A 22122-nucleotide genomic window follows, 5' to 3' on the forward strand; every position below is an offset into this window, starting at 1 on the left:
CTCTGTGGGATAAGAGACAGGGTATTAATCATTCCCTCCTCCTTTGTTGCTATAAAATAAATACTGTAAATAATTATTCCCAGAACATCACTGGAAAAAAAAAACCCCAAAACCCACAACAGTGATTTTTATCTTGAATAATCAGTTGCCATGGTTTTGATTTGTCCACAAGGAGCCAGAAATGTGGAAACCTGGGAAAGTCAAGTGTTCTGTGTTCCAGCTAAACCACTTCAGCTTCCCACAAGTATCAAAGCCCCAAAGCTGATTTACCTGTGGGCTGACAGCAAAAAGTCACCTGGTTGGGTAACATGAGATGTCAGAGAAGCAGAATTACACAAATGCCACCCAGGTAACACATGCAAATTAACTTTATTTTCAGTATAAATTGGCTTGGTGCAAGAAAGTGTAAAAGCTGTCAGCAGCAGCATTCCTGTAATGCAAAACTAATAATATTTATTTGCTTACTTTAGTGAACATGAATTCTCACCAAACTGCACCCAGTTACCTCCAGAGCCACAGGGAGGGGAAGTTTTTCCCTGAACACAGGAGGCCTGAGGTCAAAATGAGAAAAAAAATCCTCAAGGATCCTGCTGCTCTCACACTTTAAAGACTGAGCTACTGTTTCCTGGGGCTTTCCTGCTCTGTGTCCCCCAGGGTGTTGGATGATCAACACACTGACAGATTTCACAGTGAGAAGGTGTGATCAGGAATTTCACTGCTCTTCAGACCAACCCTGGTTTTGTTTTTTTTTTTCACAGGTCACAGTGTAACTTACAACTTCCTTGATGCAGCAGCTTTAAGATGTTCTTGGGGCAGAATTTTCTTTGGCTGCTCTGGGTGGATTTCTCAATCCCCCTTCTGTGTCTTCTGATGGAAAGTGCTGGATTGGGACTGACTGATGGAAAATGCTGGAGTGAGGCTCCTTGCTTCACAGACAAGAAATGGCAAAGTCCACCTTCCTTTCATGTTGTCCCTTCTGCTCTGCATCCTTCCTTTGGACAAGCCTGGGGGTAACAAGAACATCAGCCCCTCAGGGCTTGTAACTTGCCTGATCCCTCTCCAAGTAGGATGTGATAGCTCCTCTTTGGGATTGGAAGATGATTCAATAATTGTGCCCCAAGGGTGAGTGGTGAAACTGTCTTTTGGGAGGTTAAAATGCCCTTTTTGAAACTCTAGTGCAGTCCAGATGTCTCATAGCTTTCCTGATCCTGTGAGCAGTTTTAGAAGGAAAAATCTGTGAGGGATAGGGCTATGAATCATCCCTCTAGCCTGTGTCCATGAAGAAGAAATAAAAAACCCAATCCAAAAAACAAAAAAAAATCCATTTCATCTGGAATTTTCTGACCTATTTTGGTGCGAGCTGGTCTAAAAAAGAGAAATAATAATAAAAAAAAATATTAAACTGCTCTCCTGATGAGTTTCTCATATTGTTTACTTTTGTAATGTTCTCTGTGGACTTGCAGCCAGCAATGACGTCCACCCCTCGTCCAGCATCAGAGAATAAGAACTTCAGAGGAAGGAATGCAACTTCATAAATAGCAAACCACAGACACTAATGGGGAGCAGAGGCAAACCTGCAGGTTAAAAATTCCTTGCAAGAGAAGCCCATCCACCCACACTGCCTGGAGACTCCAAGATGATTCCAGCTCTTGCCTTTGCTTTTCTCCTCTGCCTCTCTTGTCCTTTTTCCTCATGTCAGCAGAGAAGAGCAGGTAAGTCATTTTCCTTACCTCTGTTTTTAGGGCTTGTGTGTTTTCCAGCCTCCTTTTGCAAATTCTGGGGAAGGGAGTGGGGAAGAAGGGAACATTTCAGCTGCACCTCCCGAAGCCTGAATGCAGTGGTCAGGGATTTTGGAGTTTCAGATGAAACGTGGAGCTTGACTGTGTAAATGCTCAGTCTTAGATTTTTCCTCAGTTGCCCTCCTGAGTAGGGAAGTTGTTTTTTTTTTAAGGAAAACCATTTATTCCAGGGCAACTGGAAATCTTGTTGTGTAACAGCCTGCAAGAGCCATTTTACATTCGTCTGCATTTTCCGTGTGATTTAAGTTCAAAAACCAGATCATAGAGAATTTCCTGTAGCAGGATCCTTGGATATTCCCTCTGCCTGTACAAACAGAGCTGAGGGAAGCCCTGATTTCTAGGAATGTAGCCATGCAACGTTCACTACAGAAGCTCCACTCCTCTGGAGAGCCCATTAGGGGAATGCTCAACTCCAAGAGGATCCGTGAGATCCAGCAGACTCAGGTGTGTGCTCCTGGGGACAGCACAAGTCCAGAGAAAGGGATGCAGAGCAGTGGCAGTGCCTGCAAGGGGAGAGATTTCCTTTGGGAATCCTTTCCAAGGGGTTGTGAATTTGAATATGGATCATAAAAAGAAAACAACCAACTTTTCAATGACATCTTGCTACTGGGGATGGAAAATTCTTCACAGGAGTAACGGAAGCTGCCTGAAGCCTTCCTGCAGAGCTTATTGAAAACCCCTGTTTGAAGTTAGAAATGATATGCAAGCTCCTTGTTTCAATAAAATGCAAAAGGTCACTTTAATTCAGCCTTGGACTGACACAGCTGTGGTACTTTCAATTTAGTGCCCAAACCAAAAGCTACTGGAGGGGTTACAAATATTCACAGAGTTCTGGTTCCATGCAGGGAAGACCCATGAGGCTTTCAGGCTTCTCTGTCAGAGGACAATGCTAAAGTCCTTCCACAGGCTCAAATCCTGGCAAATTCTTCATTCATTTTCTCTGAATACACAGAACTTTTTGTAGGAAAAAAGTGCTATTTCTCCAGAAGTTTGCTTGCACAGTAGGCAAAGTGTGAGTTCTGTTAGAGGATCCATTGCTCTAGAAAAGAAAAACCACACTGGAGAAATGAGGTTGTGCTTTCTCCTGACAGACAGGAGAGTAGCAGAGCTGAACTTGGTGTCCAACTGTTTTTACATGGTTCAAGTTTTCTCAAAATTCCAGAAATCTAGAAACAATCAGTTGCTTCCATTCATTCTTCCTGAGCAAAGCTGGAGTCCAGACTAGATTTTTAGCAAGTCTCAAAGGACCAGGCAAGTCTAGACTCTAGCAGATGGGAAGGGAAAGTCATGCTGACCTTTGTAGGATGATTTCTCTCCTCTGCTCAGCACAACTAAAACAGGACTTTGCCACATCTCTTGGATGAGCAGATGGATCCTTGGTGCCTCAAAGTCACCAAGACAGCAAGTTGAAATTCCCACTGCCCAGAAAACAAAACAAAACTATTCCAATAAGGGGAAAAAAAACCCAAAAAAAAAAGTCTGTACCTTGCTGTGCTGGTTCTCCACGTTCAGTGCTTGGCAGCACGTTTGGGATAACCTCAGCAAAGAGCCTGATTTTGGTGGTGCCCTTCAGAGCAGCTTCCACAGTGCTGAATTATTAATTTGCTTCTTTTGGCAGCAAATTCTTCCTATGTGTGAACTGCAGAGCCCCTGCCAGAGGAGCAGCTCCCACAGCTGCCAGCCTGCCAGCCCACTCTGTTTGCAGAGGGGTAACTGCTCCCTACCTGACAGGCACTGCCTGCCCTGCCCAGAGCCAATTCCACCCTCTGTGGAAGTCTCTGTTCATTCCAGCAAGCTTCCAGTTAGGAACTGGCAAGAAACTGGGGTGGAGGAGTCTGTAGCTTTAATATGAGGCTGAAATATTTAATAATATCAATTGGTTTGGACAGCTAATGGTTCTTCTGTGCTTTTTCAAACCTCTTTTTTTTTTTTTTTTTCTTTAAGGAGTTGAAGTTGGGCCAGAGATGCTGGAAGAGATGAGAGAAACCAATCGTGTGCTGATGGAAGTGAGAGAATTGTTGAAACAGCAGGTAGGTGAGGAAAGGTTCCTCTGCACTGCACAAAGGAGACCTCTGAATCCTCTGAGTTCTGGATTCAGGGAAGCTCCTTCTTGCCTGAAGTGAAGCAGGATCCAGGGGTCTCACAAGCAGCTCTGTAATTCCATGATAAAGGGGATTCATCTGAATTCCCAGTGGTGCCTGATGAAAAGCAGTGTGAAGGGAGAATGAGCTCTTAAAAAAAGATGGAGATGCACACACAGTGGGTACATCTTTAACTGGAAAAACAAGTCACTTTTTCCTTGGTTTTGTGGCTCCTGAAATGAGGAGAGAGTCCAAATTTGGAAAGATGGAAGGGACCTTTTAGCCACCCATTAGGGCCCTGGAAAGGGAAGTCATATGGAGTCTAAACAAGCCCTGCATTCACTCTTTTCCCTCTTGTTGTTTTAATCCTAAACCTTTCTGGCTCCAGGAGTTTCTGAGGAGAATTTACAACTTCTTGGGTGCTTGGATCTTTCCCCACATTAACGAGGAGGTGGTGGTTTGTCTGGTCACCTCTCTTTTAAGAAGAGAAAAAGGTTCCATTCTCTCTGCAGCCACTCTGGGAGCTGGGGGCAGCAGCTTCTGCCTGCCAGATAACTGGAATGGCAGACAGGTCCCTGTGCCAGGGCAAACTGGGCGGCCTCTAATCTGCAAAAACATCTGTTGCATTGAGTTACTCTCACATTTCAGGCTGCTGCATAAATACCCAGTGTTTACTAGGAATCAGGTCAGACATGGCTCCTGGCAGCCTCAAGCAATGATTTCCAGTGTTCCCTTCCAGCTCAGAGCTGCTTCTCCATACAGGTTTTCTATTTGGTCTTTCTCTTGGCTTTTGCCACCTTTTTTCTCTTTTTCTCTCTCTTTTTTTTCTTTGTTAACCCATGGCCTTTTTCTCAACAAGAAAACTCTTCCTCAGAAGATAACCTTGCACAGCTCTTGGTAAACTAAAGTGGCTGTAGTGAAATGAGGCAACTAGGTGCCACTGATTGCCAGGTAGTGGGCATGAGCTTGTGTTAAGCCCACCTGTGCCTGGTTATTAGTGGCACCTGGTTGCCTCATTTCACTACAAGTGGCTGTTCAGAATGTCTTAATCTGTACAAAGATTTTCTATAACTTCCTTTTCCTTGGTTCAGCATGGTGGGATGCTGGCAATAAAGATGGCAAAAAGGCCAAACAAAAAAGGCCAGCTCTAGTTTCCTGAGGCTGAAGGATTCGTGGCACAAAGGAACCACTGATATTCATTTGCTAGTCCAGCATCTTCTGGAGTAGAAGACCCAGATAAAGCAGATTTCTCTTTCTCTATGACACTTGGTTTTGTGTATTCAAGTCAAATGCTTCCTCCCTCTGGGGCAGGACAATTTTACCAAGTTAATCTGTAGAAACACTACAACAGGGAGAGACTTCCACCTCCAGAAAGTCCACAAGATTTTGGGTAAGAGTTGATTTGTTTGTCAGTAGCCATGCAGCCTCAGAAAGACACCCTGGATCCTGGCAGTGGGGCTGTTAGTTTTTGTGGGAGCAAACCTCAGCCTTTGGCTAAGTGGTGGTTCTTGTTTTCTTCCAGATTAAGGAGATAACATTCCTGAAGAACACAGTCATGGAGTGTGATGCCTGTGGTGAGTTACTGAGCTGAGCCCCACATTCAGCTGCCCTCTCCAAGTCCTCCATACCTTTGTGGCCAAACAAGCAGTAAAAAGCCACCTGTGGCCATCTCCCTGAGGGAAATAGCTTCTCTGACAATTATCCCAAGTGTCACAGGGTAATACTCAAGACTTGTGATGCTTTTTTTCTCCCCATGACATTCTCCACACGTGGACCAGTGTTCCATGCTGTGGTTTGATGGCAGCTGAAGCTCTCCCCCCCTCTCCTGAGCATGAGATGCAAGAAAGAGCTTTAAAAAGCTCACCTTTCCTTCCAGCAAAGTGCTCCTTCACTTCCACTACTCCTGCAGCAAGTTTTCTGAGTGGTTTTTGACACCCCACACTTGCCAGGGTAGCTGCACTCTGCTGCAGAAAGCTGCCCCACCACATCTCCCAGTAACCCACAGCTGATGTTAGAGCTGCCTGGGAACACACACAGGGTATCCTCTGGGATCTGGTTGGCTACTCCTGAGCTGCAAGTGGAAGAGAACATCACCCCCAAGAGGCATTGCTCTGCTATTCCTTCCATCCTTGTTCTGCCACCACCATCCAAGCAGAGAGGTTGTTTACAGAGGAGTCAGGAAACGGGGTCATCAGTTTTCCCATCTAAATCTTGCCCTCTGCTCCCCAGTAGTTGTTGTGCTGGTTGTTTGGTTGGGGTTTTTATTGTATTTTTTTTTTCCTAGACTGGAACTTCATTCCAGTGTATCTGGCTTTCAGAAAGCATGGTTCTTGGAGGTGCTGTATTATTTGCCAGTGCACTCCAAGGGTGGAGCAATAACAATTTCTGTCTTTGGAGAGATTCAGCTTCTACTGGAAAAGCCATTAGCCAGAGCTTCTGGGACCCACAGGACAGAAATACATCCATCCTCAACGATTGTTTTAATAATTTCCTCATAAAACTGTCTGAACTTTCTCTCTGGTACTTGATTTCTGCCTTCCCCACTTGCTGTTCTGCTTTATGTGTGTGTTCTCTTCTCCTGACTGCAGAATCTCAGCCTCTTGTAGTCAAGCACTGAGCAACGTGACCCCCAGCAGTCGTGTGCTCCTCTCATTATTTCTCAGAAAGAGCAGCATAAAGAGAGCAGACCTTGGTTTTTAGAGGTTTTGCTGCTGCTGATGGTAGGGTTAGTTTTTGGGTTGTTTTGTTTGAGATTTTTTCTTTTAATGTTGAGCTGTTCAGCTGGAGAAAGCAGGAGCAAACAAGTGGCCTTGACACGGGTGTGGGAGACTTGTGACAAATCTGATTTCTGGGAAAGTTTATTCACACTCTTGAATTGGCTTCAACAACCCAGACAGATTAATTCTGCACATTCTCTTGTGCTGCAGGGTCAGGGCATGAGGATAAGGACAAAATCCTGGGATTTAGCCTAAAATTTTAAGGGCAGCTGGTGTGCAGTGACACGGGGACAGGCATGATGTGTTCAGAGTGCTTCTGACCAGGACAGCACCAGACTTTTATCTGGGTTAGAGTGTCCTCCACATCACAGCCAGAACCTCATGCTGTATTCCAGCCTGGAAGTGATGCCTGTCTGAGTAACACTTTGATTTCTCACCTGCCAGGATGAAGGGAGCTTTCCCAGCCCTGTCACACATCACCTTATGCCACGAGAGCCTCCTGATTTCAGGGCATTCCTGCTACAACCCCTGCAACGTGGCTGCCTTCAGCAGCAGAGATTTTGGCCAACAGCCCTCCACGATTCCAGCTTCCCAGCTTTAAGCCCGTGCTGTGTGGGTGGTTCTGCTTCAGCTGGGTGTACCACCAGGGAGCTGCACTTGTAGAGGCACCAGAGAGAGAAGTGATGTCTGGGGAAACTCCAAAAGCAAGGGCATCCCAGCACCACAGAGGCAACACGAGGGGTTTGGGCTGGGAGCTTAGACTTCTGGGGCTTGGTATTTATTTTTTAGTCAGCTGTGACTCAGAAATCTCTCGAGCTGTCGTTGTTTTCTTTGCGTTTTCTCCTTTCACAAAACAGAGGTGCAGCTGCTGGTGCAAGGAAACGTTTCCACCCCTCCCGAGAGTTTCCGAGGTGCCAGGACCGCCTGCTGGTGACCTGCAGCAGTGCCAGCTCTGTTCCAAACCTTCCTCCTCTCCCCTAGGCATGCACACCGAGGCGACAGGCCCTGTCGTCACTGTCACACAGTTCAACAGATGCCTCCCCAACCCCTGCTTCCCCGGCGTGTCCTGCACCGAGACGGCCACCGGGTTCCGCTGCGGCCCCTGCCCCCCGGGCTACTCAGGCAACGGGTCCCACTGCACAGATATCAACGAGGTAAAAAACAAGCAGGACAGGCTGGGAGGCACAAAACTGCCTGGGAGTTTTTCTTGGAGCATCACAGGTTTGTCTTGTGGTTACAGAGGAAATGTCTCCCAGTTCCCCCAAGGAGCTGGATGGAGTTCAACAGAAAAAGGGTTTCACTGGAAGGAAGGTGGAGCCCACCCTCCCTTAAGCTCTGTTCTATGTTGGATTTCTAGCCAGGCTAGCTAGGCATTTCCTTCTGAAAGACACATAGGCTCAAACAAAATAAATCTTTTCCTTTCTACCACCCGGGAAGGTGAATTGGGAAGGCCAGAACAGTCCCTTTAGGTCTTAAAATCTTTTGAGCTAAGGGCTGATGAGTTGTTACAGATAAGATTTATTATGTGTGGAATGGAATCAAATGCTTCCCAAATAATCCCTTACACAATAAATCCTGCCACACTCCTTGTACTGCTTTACTTCTGCCTTTAAATCAAACCCTGCTAGGCAGATAACCCTTTAATTTATTTTTTTCTTAGAAAGTGTGGCATTCCATTGAGTTTACTCTGTGTTTATGCAAAGCTTTACTCACCATTCATTTTGTGTGGCTGTAAGACTCCTTAGTTCTGTGGTTCCCAAACCAGAATCCTGTGCTTGCAGATTCCAAGCAAAAGCCATCTCAACCTTTAGCAGGTTTGACTTTAAAAACCTGCTGAAGTTAAAAGGGTTGATGAGATTTTGAGATTAATGATGATTTGTCAGTCACCAAAATGCAGGACAGGTGGTATGAATGTAATCCATCTGCCAGGAGAAGAGTGCAAGAACTCAGTGAAAATGAAAATAAAGCACTGATAGCAACTCAGGAAAGACAATCAACTTTGTCACAGAGCAGTAACCAAACAACTGCTCTTTGTCTTTCAAAACCAGTGCAAGAAATCATCCTGTTCTCTGGATTCACAGTGCCAGGAAGGAAAGGGTGAAGGCTGTGATTCTGTGATTCTAAGTGAAGCCACAGCTCTCTGCCTGGCCAACTGATGTGATTTAAGAAGGATTAGTCCTGAAATTTCTTTTTACTTGTCTGCACACTTGGGAGAACTAAGGTGGGGAAGCTGCATTTTCCCCTTGCAAGGCAAGCCAGGACCTTCTCTGCCTTTGGGTTTTATTCTCTTAAGAATAAAAGCAGAGCAGCTGGATCTCCCCCAGCCAGGCTTGCTTTGAGAGCTGCCTTCCCAGCCGGCCTGGGGGGAGCCTCCCCCATCCCTCTGCACCTCAACCTCTCTCTTGTTCACAGTGCAACGCAGCTCCCTGCTTTCCGAAGGTCCAGTGCATTAACACCACTCCCGGCTTCCGCTGCGATCCCTGTCCCCCCGGCTTCACCGGGCAAGCGGTGGAAGGGGTTGGAGTAGCTTATGCCAGGGCCAACAAACAGGTGAGGCCCGGAAATGTTTCTGTCTCCTTCAGAAGCCGTTGAACTCCTCCCTTTCTGCAATCGGAATTCAAAGGAACGGGAGGAAAAGCTGCCTGCCTGCCTGCCTGCCTGCCTGCTGGCGGGGGGATGGCCGGTGCCTGCGGGGAGGGACTTGCCAAGGATGTCCCAGCACAGCAGCAAAGGAACCTCCGCTCCAAGACCTTCCCTGTGCTGGATTTATGCTGGGCAGAACATTATGTCCCTAACACCTTTGTGGTGCCTGGGGAATCCTTCAGAGCAGGACACAGAAGAGTTGATGCAGCTCCTGCCCCCTCCCCTGCTGCTTCCCTGGCAGCCAGAGACAGATTTAAACAAAACAAAAACCCAAATGCCACCTATTCTTGCTGTGCTTTATAAGAATACATTGCCCAAAGCAGGAATAGCATGTGCCTTGGGTTATTTAGAGAGCTGCTAACTGGTCACAGGACTCAGTCTTTGACCTTCTTGCTCCACTGACTCTCTTCTCTCCTGCAGTAAGGAGATACTCTGGCAGCTCAGCTCACAGCTAAGCTCTTCTGCCAGGGTGAAATCCCTGGTGACTCCAGAGGCTGCACAGTGTCCCTGGGGTCAGGAGTGGTGCTGGGATCTGGCTCAGCTTGTCTGAAAGAAACCTTTCCAGCTGTGCCTCCTCTCCGAGGACATTGGCTTCAGCATCTCCTGATGCCCCAGTTCTGGGGCTTAGGGGTGAAGTTAATGCCTGCTTTGTTCTTCCTGGGCAGGTCTGCACTGACATCAACGAATGTGAGACAGGTGCTGCCAAAAACTGTGTCCCAAACTCCATCTGCATCAACACCCGGGTAAATTGGACTGCAAAGCCTCCTCTGGAGCTCTGTCCCGCAGGCTCTGGGGGCTCCCTCAGGCTCTGGGGGCTCCCTCAGCTGCTGGGACTCCCGGGAGAGAATTCACATCCCGTGGCTTTTTCTTGCAGGGATCCTACAAGTGTGGGGCTTGTAAACCTGGCTTTGTTGGGGACCAAGTGAACGGCTGCAGGAACCAGGCAGTGAGACGCTGCCCCAACGGGGAAATCAGCCCCTGCCACGAGAAAGCAGAGTGCATCGTGGAGCGGGACGGGTCCCTGTCCTGCGCGGTGAGGCACAACCCCCTGCCTGGGCTCTGCTCCCTGCCCTGGGAGGGCACTCTGATGCCCTCACTCTGATGAGGGTCTTCTCCCTGCCCTGGGGGTCTTCTCCCTGCCATGGGGTCTTCTCCCTGCCTCGGGGTCTTCTCTCTGCCCCGGGGGTCTTCTCCCTGCCATGGGGTCTGCTCCCTCTGCTCTCCCTCTCACGGTTCTTCCTCTCCCGGGTCTGCCACTGCCCTCTCCTGGAGAGCTCGCCTTCCCGACTCGGATTTGTTCTCCAGTAGCACCTCGGCTCCAGCGGCATCATCTGGAGAAGTGGGATTGCCTGCCTGCTCCTGCCACCTCAGATCCACCGGGTTTTGCTTGGGTTTGCGTTTTGATTTGGGGTTTTTTTTTGCCCGAAGCTTTACAAAGTTGTCGATCCTGGAACATCACACGCTGCCGAGCAGGGAGAAGCAGACTTCAGCAACCTGCTGGAGCCAAGTTTTGCTGCTCCACGTTTTGTTTTGTTTTTCTTTAATCTCAGGAACAAGCAAAGAGATTGGATCTGAGCTATTTAAAACCCCATTTACAGCAGAACTATTTCATCCAGCCCTTATTTTTTTCCTGCAGAACATCATCTCCCGGGATTTCTGATGTTTTGTGCTGGTTCTCCTGTAAAACCTTCAATTTGGGAGGAGTATGGCCAGCAGGGGACTCACCTCATCTTTTTCATCTGTTCTCTTCCAGTGCCAGGTGGGGTGGGCAGGGAATGGCTACGTCTGTGGGAAGGACACAGACATTGATGGGGTCCCTGATGAGAAGCAACGCTGCTCTGACAAAAAATGCCGCAAGGTAAGTGAGAGGTGGTGGCTCTGGTCCAGCTTCTGAGGAATGCTGAACCAGAACTGGGCCATTCTGACCTGAGAGCAGGACTTGGGTGCTGGTGAGACCTTCCTAAACCTTCACAGCTCAGCCTAAAGGGCACCCACAGCTTCCCTGTGCTGCTTTCCTTCCAGGATAACTGCCTGACTGTCCCCAACTCTGGCCAGGAGGATGCAGACAGGGATGGGATTGGAGATGCGTGTGATGATGATGCTGATGGAGATGGGATACCAAATACTGAGGTTGGAATTCTGATTCTTACCCCTCACACACCTGAATGTACCCTGAGCTCCTCCTGCAAAGCACCTGTCTGCACCTGGAGTGGGAATGCAGAGAACCTGCAGGGCACAGCCTGCAGCTTCTCCTTTCCTGCTCCTTTTGGAGGAGATGATCTCCAGAGGTCCCTTCCACCTCTGATCATTCATCTGGATGGTTTGGAGACTGAGAACAAGCAGAGAGGAGGGGACATCCAGGCACTGAGGGGACAATTCCCAGTCCCCTGAGGAGTCTCTCCCTTGGCTGGGTGGCAGCTGGAGATATTTCCAGGCCTCCTGGTGGTCCCTGCCCAGGCCGTGGTGAGGCTGCAGAAAGCCATTGGGCTTCTTGGAGCAGTTGAGAACTTTTGTCTCTCTTTACCTGCTGAGTGCCCACCCTTCCCCCTCCCCACTCCTCTCCCCTGCAGGACAATTGTGTCTACACACGCAACGCGGATCAGCGCAACGCTGACAAGGACAACTTTGGAGATGCCTGTGACAACTGCAGGCAGGTGAAGAACAATGACCAGAAGGACATCGATGGTGATGGGAAGGGAGATGAGTGTGATGATGACATGGATGGAGATGGTAAGTGCAGCTGGAGAGCCTCCCCAGAGCTCCATCTGCTGAGCTAAGGACCAGGGTGCTGATCAGCAGGAGATCCTCAGGGCAGGTGCCTGAGCTGGAGTGGGACAGGACCAGAGCTGATTTCTGCTGGGCTGAAGCACAAGCTCAGGTCTTGAGCTGCCAAGATGAGGCAGCATCCTTCACAGGTCAGCTCTTGCAGGGTTTAAAGATCTGTCTTCATCTGCCAGTTTCTGTTAGCACCCTTACTGTGCAGTCACCTCCAACCTGTGCCAGACTCCAGAAAGAAAGATGCAGCAAGCAAACTCAGTTCAGGCCAGAAAAGGCCAATCCTTTGTGCTGCAATTTGAACTTAGGAAGCAGTGCAGGAATATCCAAGTTGTTCCCAGCTGCTGGCTTGAGGCAGTGTGTGTTAGGGTTCTCTTCTAAGGGATAAAAAAAAACTGGCTGGCTTTAGGAAGAGTCTGTGTGCTAACGAGGCTGTATTTGCACAAAGCTTGCTTTCAGAAGCCAGAAATCCCAACTGCTGCTGGCCTGGGCTGTGGGTATTTATTTACAGAGAATTTCCAGTGCATCTAGTGCTGTTTGGGTCTGGCTGCAGCCTGCCAAGTAGCTCCCAGCTGGCATGATTTGCTGGTGCAGCAGGTAAAGGCAGAGATGTGGGAAGTGAAGCTGACAATTAGATTGTTCTGTCCTGTCTCAGGCCTTGTCTCAATCTGCCATGTCAAATAACCAAGATTAATCTTATTTTATAATTATATACACATCTGCTCTAGAGGAAAGAGACTCTCATGGTTTAGGAACTGCAGTTTCACTTCATCCTCTTGGCCACTCACTCCTGCAGAGACAGGGAACTGTGGTGTTCAGTTCTTCAGCTGCCTTCAGGGTCTGCAGTTGGGGACATTTCCTCTCAGGTTCATGTGCTGCTGATCTCTTCCATCCTCTCTAGCTGCTAGGATGCACCTTAAATTAAAAGTGTGTAACATGTACATGAATAATCATAATTATTGCTTCACTCCATGGACTCAGCTTCCTTAGGTTTTTGCCATCTCTTACATCCAGAAGAGCTCTTGTTGCACAAACCTTCCCAGCCCTGTGATGGATCCACTTTGGGTGTTTTGCAGGGATCAGAAACTCCATGGACAACTGTAAAAAAGTTCCTAACCCTGACCAGAAAGATGCTGATGGGGATGGAGTAGGAGATTTGTGTGACAGCTGCCCAACAGCCAGCAACCCTGACCAGGTAAGTGCAGTCTGAGGAGTTCACTGCTCCCCCTCAAGGCTCTGCTCGTGCCCTCTGCCTCCCTGGCAGCTCCCACTGGTAAATCTGAGCTGCAGAACAGAAGCACAGCCCCTCCAGAGGAGACCTCCTGGGGTACAGGAGAGGGAGACAGAGAGGAAAGGTTGCACACCCTGGAATTCCCTCTTCCCACTCTGCCTAGAAATCCCACATCTGCAGAGGGAACCCTCCCTCTGGTGCCAGCTCTCTTTTCCATCAGCAATCATGGCCCTGAGGCTAACAAACACCTTTTTTTTATTGCCTAATCCTCCCGTTGACTGATGTGCACTTTAAATCATGATTGCTTTATTTTCCCAGAAAGACACTGATCACGACCTGGTGGGAGATGCCTGTGACACCAACCAGGACAGGTGAGAGCTTGCTGCCAAAATCAGGTGGCACAAAAACTTGGGGGATGGAAGGGAAAGAGGTGTTGGCAGCTCCCTGACAGCCTGGCTTGGCCTGATCTGGAAACAAGCTGGAGCTTCAGGGAGGTTTCCCAAGGAATTTTCATGGGACCTCAAAACAATCTTGCCCATGGAAGTGTGGCCCAAAGGTGCTGGTGACAGAGGTGGGTTGGTGTAAGCTACAACCCACAGACCCATTCCTAGACATTTCTGACCTGTTATTTGGGTAACCACGATGAAGATTTCCCAAAGCTCAACTCACCAGCTCCTGCTGTTCTCAGGGAGGGTTCCCAGCTCCTAGGAAGGTTCCTGCATGTTGATTGGAAAAGCACATCTGTCAGGGGGGAATCTTCACCTCTCCTTTTCTCCCCCAGTGATGGGGATGGCCACCAAGATTCCCGGGACAACTGCCCAACAGTGCCCAACAGCTCCCAGGTGGACACGGACAACGACGGGCTGGGAGATGAATGTGATGATGATGATGATGATGATGGAATTCCAGATGTGAAACCTCCAGGCCCTGACAACTGTCGCCTTGTCCCCAACCCTGGCCAAGAAGACTCAGATGGTGAGGGAAAGAGATTTCTTTCCAGTTTTATCTTTGCTGCTGACTTTAAGGAAAAGCACAGCAGTGCTCTCACCTCACTGACACGGCCACTTTAAACTGTGCTAGCCCAGAAGGCAGCTGAGTAAAACTCAAGTGGAAAGGGTAGGAGAAATTAATGGAATTAATTTCCTCTTTTTCTGTGCTCGTGCTCTCAGGGGATGGTGTGGGCAACCTGTGTGAAGATGACTTTGACAGAGACATGGTGATTGACAGAATCGATGTGTGCCCGGAGAACGCAGAGGTGACACTAACGGACTTCAGGGCTTTCCAGACGGTTGTGTTGGACCCTGAGGGTGATGCCCAGATTGACCCCAACTGGATTGTCCTCAACCAGGTAGGACACTGCTCCTGGATCTTCTCAGGAGTCAGGTGGGAACAAGCCTGCACCAACCTGGATGCAGTTCCCATGAAAAGCCTCTGCGGGATGGACGGTACCGTCCGGCAGTGTCCTCATCCTCTAGTGTCACCCTTGGGTGCCTCTCCCTGATCACTTAAGTGACATCAGCACCTTTGGAGCTGTACTAACAAGTCAATGTTCATCTTCCTCAGGGCATGGAAATTGTCCAGACCATGAACAGTGATCCTGGCCTGGCTGTAGGTGAGGCAAAGCTTTTCATCCTCTTGGAAAATCATGGCTCCTTAACCGCGTACTTCCCAGCACAGCTTTTCCAACTGCTCCTGACACTGCTTCATGGTTTCATCCGCCTCCTGGGAAAATATTTTTTTTTCTAGTGGGTGGAGTCTTCATCTTTGGCTTAGCAAAAGGCACCTCCCCCAACTGAATAGTAAATGGATTTTCATTTTGTCTTAGAAAGTATGTTAGAGGATTTGTTTTCCTACAAATTACAGGTTACACGGCGTTCAACGGAGTGGACTTTGAGGGCACGTTCCATGTCAACACTGCCACAGATGATGATTATGCTGGCTTCATATTTGGCTACCAGGACAGTTCCAGCTTTTATGTGATCATGTGGAAGCAGATGGAGCAGACGTACTGGCAGGCAAACCCCTTCAGAGCCGTGGCAGAACCCGGAATTCAGCTGAAGGTGAAGCCACCACTGAAAAAAAAAAATAAAACTCAGCGGTGGATTTTGGTCTTGTTCTTTCTGTGCTGCTGGGGTGCAAGAAGTGGGGCAAGAAGCTGTGGGCAGGCAGTCCTGGGGCAGAGATTTTACCAGTCTGTTCTTTGTGTTAGGCAGTGAAGTCCAAAACAGGCCCGGGTGAGTATCTCCGGAATTCCCTCTGGCACACTGGAGACACCACGGATCAGGTGAAACTCCTGTGGAAGGACCCTCGCAACTCTGGCTGGAAGGACAAAACCTCCTACAGGTGGTTCCTGCAGCACAGGCCTCAGGTTGGGTACATCAGGTGAGGGGCTCCATCCTCTGAGTGTCTTCAGCACCTTCCAGTTCCCTTTGCCCAGCTGAGGGGGTTTGGCCAACACAAACCCAACGCCTCCAGCACGGGAAAGAGGAGGGAGAGTTTCTGAGCTGAGGAGCAATTTCCATTCCTAGAGCTCGTTTCTACGAAGGCCCTGAAGTTGTAGCAGACACTGGAGTTGTCCTTGACACAACCATGAGAGGAGGGCGCCTGGGAGTCTTCTGCTTCTCCCAGGAGAACATCATCTGGTCAAACCTGCGGTACCGCTGCAACGGTGAGTTCAGGACCTCACCCACAGAGACATTTTGGCCACGTTGCTTCCAAGAAATTCCTTTCTTCTTGCTCAGCCTCCCCACAACTGCCCCAGGACATTGCCCAGTTCTGTTTTCCATTCCTCATTTGGCTTTTCTAATTTCTATTTCCTTTTCTCTTCTCCTCAGACACCATTCCAGAAGACTACGAAACATACAGAGTTCAGCAAGATTAACCTCCCATTTCAACATCTGCCCAGCAAAATCTGCTTTCACACTTGCTCAGCTGCCCCACTCCTGCTCTGATCTCCTGTATAAAGAACTGGAAGTAAGGAACCACCGCACCCCGCTGCGCACCACGCTGCTCCCCACACCTCTCCTACAACACCAACTTCCCTTAAATCCTACCCAAAAAACCCCCCAACCCAAACCTGCTGGAAGGGCAGAGGTGTAAGACAGCAAATGTGAGCAGCAGCCTGTGCTGCTGTCCACACCAGGTGGAGAAAGATGTGCTGGGAAGCAACCTGCAGTAGCTGGGATTGTTCCCAGGAAGTTTAGCACTGGGAGGAGTCCCAGGAATCTTTCTTTTCCCTACTCAAAGGCTCTCGAGTGTGAGTGTTTGCTCTCCTTTTTTAAGGAGAACTGGTCTGAAAAGGACACAGAGAGCAGCCTGTGTACAAGTTGTTCAGAAAACCTTTAAAAAAAAAAAAAAGGAGAGTGTCTTTTGTTCTGGAATGTTGGATAAAAAAATACTTGGAATGTTGGATAATAAATGAAAGCCTCCTCCTTGGTCACCTCCATCTTGCTCTTTTTCCACTTCTGAAATTGTTTTGATACAGATGGGGAAAAGGCACCCTCAGAGGCTGGGAGCAGTGAGCCAGAGCACAACACCACCCCCACCCCAAAATGGCCCCCAGGGCACCTCAGATAACTGCTCAGAAACTGATTCCCAAGTGACACATCCCCAGGGCAGGGCTGAGCACTGGACAGTTGTGTGCACTCCCTAAAATCAACTTCAGTGACACCTTACACTAAAGCTGCAACCAGGAGGTTGCTTCCTCCCAGCACAGAACCCCAAAAAAAGGTGAATTCTGTGGAAAGGAGCTCTGACAGAGCTGCCCCACTTGCTGCTCCTTCTGCCCCAGCAGCCTGAGGAGCAGAAAACACTTTCCATCCCTGGCTCTACTCACCTTGATGCTCAACCCACTGGGAGATTCCCCAGGCTGAAAGCTCCACCCAGCTGAACACACAGATCCTTGATCAACCAAGTCAACATTTACATCCTCATTTTTCTTTCAAAACTCCAACAACTCAGGCACAGACTCTCCCTGTACCCCAGAAAGCTCCAGCGTGATGCAGCAGCCCTGCAAGATGACCAAGAGAAAAGCAGAGAGAGTCACTGTGCTGTCACCCTGAGCAGCTCCAGAGCTCAGGGACAGCTCCAGGAGACAGTTTCAATCTCAAGGCTCACCAGAATATTTTACACTTTTTAGCTCCAGCTGTGGTTTTGACCCAAAGATCACTAAAGTTCACTTTTCACAGCTGCAAGGAGCCAGCTAAGCAAAAGCATCTGATTTTTCCAGCTTTTTTCCAAAGCCAGCACTGCAGACACCCAAAACCTCAACACTGAACCCCCTCACCAAGCAAACAAACAACAAACCAAACTAAGAAAAAGCTAAGCAGCCAGAGACAAAAACATTTGAACTTTTATTACATTTCATTTACAAATAATGCAAAGATACAAAGACAAAAGCCTTCACACCAAAAAAAAAAAGAAAAAAGAGGTCGAAAAGAATGTACATTTAGTTGAGCTGCTTTTTCACATCATTTCTCAGATTGCAAACACTTAAAGCCCACTTCAGTTTCCCACTTCACCTATAGAAAAACACAATAAATAAAACAGCTTTTCCAGAGTTCCTGTGCCACCAACGCTGTAGCTGAAGATAGGATTGCATATATCAGTGAAATAATCCACAAATCAGTTTTAATAGAAAAAAGTTTTGCTCTCGTACAGAACAGTATATTATACTGTCTCTGAAAATGCATAAATCTCAACAGTTTTCCCCAAGCTTCAATGAACTCCACAAAGTTGGTTGTAGCTGCCAGTCCGTGAGAGAAGCTGCCCAAAGCAGCTGGAGTGAAACGTGTAGTTATTAAACCCAAACTTTCCCTTCACAACTCCTAAAAGACACTGAACTTCCACTTCTTCTACAACAAGGAATCCTCCCACAGCTGGGGGCTCCGGGAAGGGCAGAAGAAAAAGGAGCTAAAAGTTCTAAATCCTCCCCAAAAAGCAAACCTACTGTCCTATTAATTAATTAATAGCTGACTGAAAGACAAGATTTTAATTACTGCCTAATGCTGACCAAAGACCAGTGGGGGGGTGGATGGAATGGTTCTACTCACAGTCCTCTTCTGACTGTGTCAGTGCTCACGCCAAGAATATTCAGGATCCAGGAAATAAAGAACTTTTTGGTTATAAAGCCCCATAGCTCCCTCCCCCCCCTGCATTTTACCCCATAAATATTATCATGTCACTTTTATATTTATCATCTACTCTGCAAGAACAGAAGCTTCACCTTTCTCTCCTCTATATTTAATAGGAATTCCAAAATTAAGCCAAGCTTTCCCTTTCAAACAGTGGTTTAAGCACCAAACATCAGCACAGATCTTGGGAAGTGGCTCCTGACAAAGAGCCAGAGCTGATTTTGTTAAATTCAGCAGCTGGGGGATAATTCAACCCCATTTCCAGGAGTAACTTTAAGCCCAAATTTCTGAGAAGTAAATCCTGACAACTCCAGTTGCAGAAACTGGTTCTTAATTTGGGTTCAGAACTGCAGCCCTTGCTACCCTTTTTTTCCTAAACCTCTGTATATATATATATATATATTAAAAAAAAAGAGAATCAGCCTGAATAATCCCCAGGCCAAACCAACTTATGTTTCCCCCTGCAGCCCCAGGGAGTTCTGATGTCCCCTGAGAGCTTTCCCAGGACATCCCCTGCTCCACTACCACGGATTTCAGGAAAATTCCTGACAAACACAAAGCCCTTCCCACCTCAGACTTCCCCTTCACTCAACCCCTAAGAGTGGACGAATCTGCACAGGTCTGGGAGAAATCTTGAGAAAGATTGAGCACAAGGATAAGAATTCCCAGAGCAGAGCAGACACTGCCCTGGAACTTGGTATTTTCCTAGTTCAAAGATCAACACCACGATGAAAACCCTCACAGAACAGGGCACCCTCCCACAGATTTTAAAGCTTTATCATCACCAGGCTGCAGCTATAATCAATACAGGAAATTTTTAATTAATCAGAGCTCAGAGGCCAACAAATTTCTATCCCGTGTCTGTGATGTCCCACGAGGGCTCAGGGACCAGTGGCCCTGATCAATCCCCTCATTTCCTGATCAACCCCCTCCTTTCCCCATTTCCTGATCTTTCCCCTCCTTTCCCCATTTCCTGATCAATCCCCTCCTTTCCTGCTCCCACAGGGCATGAGATAAAGACATTAAACAAGCAAATCCAGTGGATTGGGGCTGCTTTGTCCCTCTGCAAACAAGAACAAGGAGCTCTGAAGGGACCCAGGTCAGGAGAAGAATCTCAGGAGCCTTTACAGCTTCTGACTCCCAGAGCTAAAGTACCAGCTGGACCCCAAAGCAACCAACTAAACCCCAAAGCCATCAATCAGCTGAACCCCAAAGCAACCAGCTAAACCCCAAAGCAACCAATTGAAACCCAAAGCCATCAATCAGCTGAACCCTAAAGCCACCAGCTGAACCCCAAAGCCATCAGCTACCAACAGCCAAACCAACCCTGGGGATCTCTATGAACACCCACCAGGTCTGTGGGTCAAGACCCAAACCCAAGATGCCACATGGATCTTCCACCCCAAATGATGTTGCCTTGAAGCTGAACTGGTTACTAAATGAAAACACAACCAACAAAACAAGATCTCTACACACATGGGAAAGAAAGCACCAAGGTGACATTACTGACTCCCCAGCAAGCAGAGAAGATCCCAGAAGAGCACAGCAGAAGGTTCACCACCTGCCCTCTGCCTTCTTCTCCTGGAGCTACTTCACAGCTAAGTGTAAAGTAAAAGGAACCAAGAGAAACCAAAGCTGTTATTTGGGCACTACCCTGCCTACCATTCAGTTCCAAGATGAAACTTCCAACTGGGAAGAAGCCAGAGGTGAAACTGGGAATGAGGAGATGGCCATGAGCAGAGCACAAGGAGGGAGAAGCTGCTGCCCAGGTGCTGAAGGGATGGAGCAGCTCTCTGCCCACTGGTGGCAACCTGGGCACCCACAACCTCCCCCAGCCAAGAGACACGGAGACAGAAACAGATTGGATGGGACATAAAACCTGAGGAGGGGAGGATCTACACCTGCTCCTAACACCCAACTACCAGGGGCAACCAGAAGCACCATGTTGGGGACAATCCCCCCAGCACTACCTGCAACTTGACCTGAAAAAACAAGCTGCAGGCTCCTGCTCTTTTCTCTCTGCTCTGGTTTGACCTGGGACCTGCAGAAATCCCCAGAGCTTCTCATTTCCCAAACCTGCAGGAGATCAGGAGAAGTGGGAACCTCTCCCCAGCCACGTCAGGATGCACCAGAGCAAGGGTTGGCTTGAGAAGAGGTTGATAGGGTTGGTCCAAGCTGGTTTCTGGGAAACCAGGGCAGGTAGGGAAAGGGGCAGAGAGGGGAATTACCAGCATCACCTCGTCCTGCTACAGCCTCAACTCCCTTTGCTCTCCTTGCAGTTCCCAATCCCAGGGCTGCACAGGCTCCTCCATATGGCTCCTCCAGGCTCTGGCTTCACTTCTGACCACCCCCTGGCTGCCTCCTGAAGCAACTGACTGAAGAAAACAGCAAACGTGGTTTGGTTGGGTTTGTTTTGCTTTTTTTTTCCACCCCTTTTAGACCTTTATTTTGCTAAAATTGGTCAAGCCCACCTAAGGCAATATACACCACAGCTAAACCCACCCCCCACCCCTCCCCATCACCACCCTGCCCTCCCCTCCCCAAATAATAAAATAAATAACACAAAATGAAGAGAGTAGGTCATGTAGTGTTGTTTTCTGGTTTGTTTTGCAGTATAGAAATTCCACACAATGCTTCTGTTTAAAAAGGTAAAAATGATTTATAATACACAGTCAGAATGTCATCATGGTGCCCGCATAGAAAACTGACATGCAATCCATGCCTACACTGAGCAGTATAAATAAGATGCAACTAAAAATACAAAGGACAGGAACACTACAAATTGAGAATCGTTGGGTTTTTGGTTTTTGTTTTTTTTTTGTCTTTTTTTGTCTTTTTCTTGCTTTGCTTTCATTTGTTTTTTAAAAAGAACAGACACGTAACAAACGCTACCTGCGCTTCCACTTTGCCATCACAGTGACAGGGGCTCTGGTTGTCAGAGGAATAAGCACTTTTTTTTTTTCCTTTTTCTTGGTTTTTGATCTTTTTTTTTTTTTCTCCTGAAAGCACAAAGGACGTTGGAACCTAGGGAAGGGACAAAGAGGCTTCTCCTCCTGCTCCTACAGAAGGGGTTTCCAGGGTGAGGTCCACGCACGTGTTCAGGGAAGGATTTCAAGGAGAAATCCCAAGTTTTTAGAAACAAACACAGTCAGGATCTCTTTTTTTTTTTTTTGAGGGAAATTGAAAGGATTTTTTTAAGTTTACCAGGTGCTGTTTGGTTTTTTTTTTACCAGATGCTGCTTTTTCAGGCAAACTCTGCTTTTTTAGCTGCAGGTTCATCCAGACGTGTTCAGGCTTCGCACCAGGGTTTGGTTGGTTGGGTTTTGTTTTGTTTTGTTTTTTTTTTTCCTCAGGCACTCTTTTATTTAAGGAAAAAAAATAATAATCATCAATCCATTCAATTGCAAAGAAGGTTAAGAAAGTGTACAAAGAATTTCACCATCTCTGAAACGAATTTGCTGCCTCTTTCTGGAAACTTTTGCCCCTTCATAATAATCATCATCATCATAATTATAATAATAATCATCATTATCATCATCCTGATCTCCAAGTGAAGGGCAGGCTGTCTGTCCAGGGAAGGTTTTGCACAGTCAGGGGTGGCTGGAGGTGGTCACTGACATGCAGAAGCAGTAGTGAGCTGGCAGGGTGGGGGCTGCCCAGGGTCCCCCCCCCATGCAGCAGGGAGGGACCCAACTCGCCCTGTGCAGATTCATTCCAAAGAGGATGCAGAAAACTATGTACAGT

At 47.9% G+C, this 22122-nt stretch overlaps 1 protein-coding gene across 1 annotated transcript; it reads left to right on the forward strand.

Moving 5' to 3' along the window:
* Positions 1-896: 896 nt before the first annotated feature.
* On the forward strand, positions 897-16691 carry COMP (cartilage oligomeric matrix protein). The gene is made up of 20 exons (XM_008500932.2): positions 897-1122; positions 1464-1712; positions 3744-3829; positions 5403-5454; positions 7579-7751; positions 9010-9147; positions 9906-9983; positions 10115-10273; positions 10994-11098; positions 11263-11370; positions 11811-11970; positions 13092-13210; positions 13565-13617; positions 14028-14221; positions 14416-14594; positions 14810-14858; positions 15110-15306; positions 15456-15628; positions 15775-15914; positions 16081-16691. The coding sequence occupies exons 2-20, from the start codon at positions 1637-1639 to the stop codon at positions 16125-16127; spliced, it is 2286 nt and encodes a 761-aa protein (XP_008499154.1). The 5' UTR covers positions 897-1122; positions 1464-1636; the 3' UTR covers positions 16128-16691.
* The last annotated feature ends 5431 nt before the right edge of the window (positions 16692-22122 follow it).

This window comes from Calypte anna, chromosome 28 (genome assembly GCF_003957555.1).
Source record: "Calypte anna isolate BGI_N300 chromosome 28, bCalAnn1_v1.p, whole genome shotgun sequence".
Lineage (NCBI taxonomy): Eukaryota > Metazoa > Chordata > Aves > Apodiformes > Trochilidae > Calypte > Calypte anna.